At 25.5% G+C, this 4,386-nt stretch overlaps 1 protein-coding gene across 1 annotated transcript; it reads left to right on the top strand.

The window, feature by feature from the left end:
• Positions 1–2,181: 2,181 nt before the first annotated feature.
• On the top strand, positions 2,182–3,407 carry LOC130963582 (uncharacterized). Its single transcript, XM_057889684.1, has 3 exons — positions 2,182–2,300; positions 2,418–2,566; positions 2,752–3,407. Exons 1-3 carry the CDS (start codon positions 2,182–2,184, stop codon positions 3,405–3,407), a joined length of 924 nt encoding a protein of 307 aa, XP_057745667.1.
• The last annotated feature ends 979 nt before the right edge of the window (positions 3,408–4,386 follow it).

The following is a 4,386-nucleotide window of genomic DNA, read 5'->3' as shown; positions in this document are numbered from 1 at the left end:
CTTAAAAAATAAGGCATGTTTGATTTGAGTTTTTATTTTTATTTTTCAATGCATGTTCAACCTAAAAATAAAGAGTGATTACTGTGCAATCAATTAGATTAGACATCGACTCCAACGTACCATTATAACTCAAGAATGAATCTTTGGATTCCTGTGATTTCGTCCTCCGTTATATATATATATAAAAGTAGGTGACTTTTGTGATGGCATGGAATTCTGTAATTAAGGATGGCTAAATTTAACCGGCCAATCTCGTAATGACATGTGAAAGAAAAATTTTTCTATTTGTAATGTTGCAGCACAAGTACAATAACTAATAAGTAAATTATTACAAGGATATTTAGGGATTTTTCTGGCCAAAAATATGTTTTTGTTATATCAACCTTAATTTGGACGGACCAAATATGAAATAGAAAAATAGTTAGATATCTAAAAATATTAGAAAATAAATAAATATAATTTTTAAAAATGTAATATAAACTAAGATGAATAGGACATTATAAAAAAAGAGATATCATTTATCTTAGAAATTAATTAGAAATGTATGTCATTGTTTTCACTATTAAATCATATTTGTAAATGCAATTATATAGCTTACAAAGGATATTTTCTTCTTTATTAAATAAATATATAATTAATTAATTATCGTTATGAATGTATTTAAATTATTTTTTATTTATAATTTTATTATATAATAAATTGTCCGTCGTAAAATAAAATATAAAATATATAACGGAATCATTTAGTGAAAAATTTCTAACATTGATGAAATAAAATTACGAATAATGAGTTAATAGTTTTTGTTATTTTTTATTTTATTTTTATGAATCAATAGAAATATAAATTGTTAGTAAAGTTGGCGTATTTTAAACTTGTTTTAATAATTCACACACCCCTAATTGCCTAATTGCATATCTGTTATGTCAACAATGGCACTTGAATAAATTTTCAATTGAATCTAAGCGTTTCTCATTATTAAGATTTACATTTTTTTTTATCATAATATATATTTTTTTGCCAAAAAACTATAGTTCAAATGTCTTAAGTGTCTTCATGTTTATCTAAAAAATTGTAAAAAGTTATAAGTTTGACTCTCTTTATTTTCAGTAAAAAATATGTTTACTTAAAAAAATACTTTTAACATATTAAATACATAAATAAGTACTTTATATTCTTGTACTTAAACATAATTGATAAATAAAAAATTATTTTTATATAAAATATTCAAATATCAAATTATTTTAAAAAATCTTTAAAAAAAATTATTTTAAAAATTTACCCAAATAAATATTTAATCTTATTGAAATTGAATTGAATTAATAGTACAAAGTCATTTCAATCTATTTCAAATTAATCCTTAATGAAATAATTTAATACGGTTAAATTTCATATTTCAAAAGATTTTTCAATTTTATAATAAACCAAGAGAGCAAATTACTTATTAAAAAAATTAACATAAATCATAAGTGACTTAAACAAATTTATTCCTGAACAAAGATTTATTAGAAAGGTTTTTTTTGTGACTATTAGGAAAGTATGTTTATATTTTTACAAACTTCACACGAATATTTTTTTCTAGAAGAAAAAATATTTATCCTTTTTAAAGATAAGAATGAAATTTTATATATAATACAATACAATAGTATCTATTAAATGAGATTGCATTTTAAAATACCATATTCATTTTTTTTAAACACCCAATCAAAATTTTCATTTCATGTTTTCATCCATCTATACTATGACTATGTAACAGAAAAATAGTTATTGGTTGGGAAAATCTCCCAAATATCCTTGCAGTAACCTACTCTCATTTACTGTACTCAACATTGATCTGCTCAATAAAAAGATTCTCTTTACCACATGTTATTATAATATTAGTCGGTCAAACTTTAGCCAACTTTAACCACTTAATTCCATACTACCGTAGAACTCACCATATAAGTATGAATTTGAACTTCGTCAATATCCTTTTTCTTTCTCTATGCCCTTGCACTTTGCCTTTATTTCAACCTGGTACGTAATTCCTCCATACTCTGATCTGGTAATATATAACTTTAGTTTCCTAATTTCTTATTTTCAAAAATATAAAATGTAAGAATTATTATATGAAAATCAAAGTCGCTAAGATTTCACTTACCTACTACTCTTGTATGATAATATTTCAGTTATTTTGTAAGAATTATGGAAAATCATCAAACAATGAGTGAGAAGTTTGAGAAATTCACATGGACCATCAACAATAATTTCTCCGTGCTGGTGGAATTTGATAAGTACCAGTTTGTTTTTGGTGGCTATACATGGTACACTCAAAATAGTTATGAATACCCATTTCAAAGTTATATAAAAACATTATATTATTTGTATGTGTCCATTGATATATTTTGACAATTTTTTTATAATTTTGAAATTATTTTTAGGAGCATTTCTGTGGCTATAGATGAAAACCGCCTTATGGATTTTATCTTGGATGTTGTTGATTGGATTCAAGGACACAGCATCACTACAAATTTCAAGTTCTCATTTGTTAATCAGAGGGTTGACACACTCGTAAAATCAATAGCAATAGGTATCTATGTTTTTTATGTTTAAGTTTTCTGAATTAATCAACACAATAGAATTTCGTTTCAAATATAATTTGAAATTGAATAAAATAAAATAAAATTAAATAAGCATGAAGATTAAGATTTAAGATTCTTTTACTATTAGCTCTCAATTTTTAATTTAGTCAAATTTTTCTTTTTACTATGCAAGATGGACAAGTAAGATTCACTGAAGATACTCATCGTGGAAGTTGTGTTTTCAGTTGGAGGACGTCTTTGAATCCACTAGAACTTACTTTTAATGATAATTTGATCGTTGTTGCCGAATTTTTCGTAAAGGAATCACCACATCATCATAACCAGTTAGATGATGGAACTAGTAACACTATTATTGATGATTCCTCAAAACCATGTTTTCATGTTTATGAAGATTTTGAGAACACAAACGAAAAGGGTTTTGTTCAATTGGCAGAGGAAGCTTGTCATAAGCATCCATCAGTCATTGAATGTCATAGGAACAAAAATCATAGTTCTATGTTCACCAAGTGGGGATTCATTGCATTGGGAAGAGTGTTACATTTTCTTAAGACTAAGAAGGTGAAGGATATGAATGATGAAGGTTGCAAGGAACTTCAAGTTTTATGGAAAGAAGTCATTGCTTTCGGATTTGATGATTTGGCTTGGTTGGAGCCTCATGTTAAGTGTGCTTTGGGCATGAGGAATCATAAGGAGAGAACTATGCATGTGAAAAAAATGAAGGAGAATGTGGCAGCTCTTGAAGTTGATCTTAAAGTGGCAAGAGAAGAATTGGTTAAAGCTGAAGAAGGTTTTGAAGAAAGGGACTTAAATGATGTGTTGGGATATTGAAGACCTACATAGCTAGGTTGGTTTCACTTTTGTGTAGAATGTCTTTAATTAAAAATCTTGGCTATTAATTTTGTATCTAAGTGATTAATTACTTTAGTGTGAAATCAGTTATTTGGATCCTACATGAATATTTACTCCTTCTCTGATCTTTTACATATATATGCCTCTCTCTTCTCTCTCTTTTTTCTAATTTGGTTTTTTTTGTAATTTTTTTTTTTAAATTAATATGATAATTTGTCATATCATATTGTTGTCATTCAGTTAAACTAATCTTGTTGAGTGTTTAAACTTTTCTATATTTATTTATTTTTAATATATATTTTTATTTGAGCATATAATTTTTCTATATGTTACAACCGAGATTCAAATGAGACTCTTAATAGATAACATATGAACTTCACTTGATCATAAAAGGTTATGAAAGAAAAACTTGAAAGACTTATTAGTTATTAATTAATCCCTTGAATATGAGTTTGTATTTTAAAAATATTAATAAACTCATAATGATTCTCCTTTCTCTTTCATTGTTGAACAAATTCATGATCATAATTCAGAATTTGTGAAAGGAATTTGAATATTTTGGATTTGATGATCTAACTTGGTTGAAAAATAGTGTTAAAATTTATGGGGTGGAAAAATTGAAGGAGAACATGGATCCTGACAGGCAATGTTTACTATAATAAATATTAATTCATCAAAGTTCGGTTTTTATTATATATTATGAGTTATAATAACTCGACTCCATTTATTTTTATTTTAAGTTTTTAACGGAAGATTTTAATAACTATTATTTATTATATATTATGAGTTATAACTCGACTCTATTTATTTTCATTCTAAGTTTATAACGAATGATCTTAATAACTATTATTTTAATTTAATGACCAAAGGTTATAACATCAACATGTCTATAAAAAATACCAATTTCTGATCTACATCTCAAAACACATACATACATGATATGTTCTATTTCAAGTTT

The sequence above is a fragment of the Arachis stenosperma genome, chromosome 2, assembly GCF_014773155.1.
Source record: "Arachis stenosperma cultivar V10309 chromosome 2, arast.V10309.gnm1.PFL2, whole genome shotgun sequence".
Lineage (NCBI taxonomy): Eukaryota > Viridiplantae > Streptophyta > Magnoliopsida > Fabales > Fabaceae > Arachis > Arachis stenosperma.
Note: the sequence above shows the minus strand (reverse complement) of the source record. Positions and strands in the feature narration are given on the sequence as shown.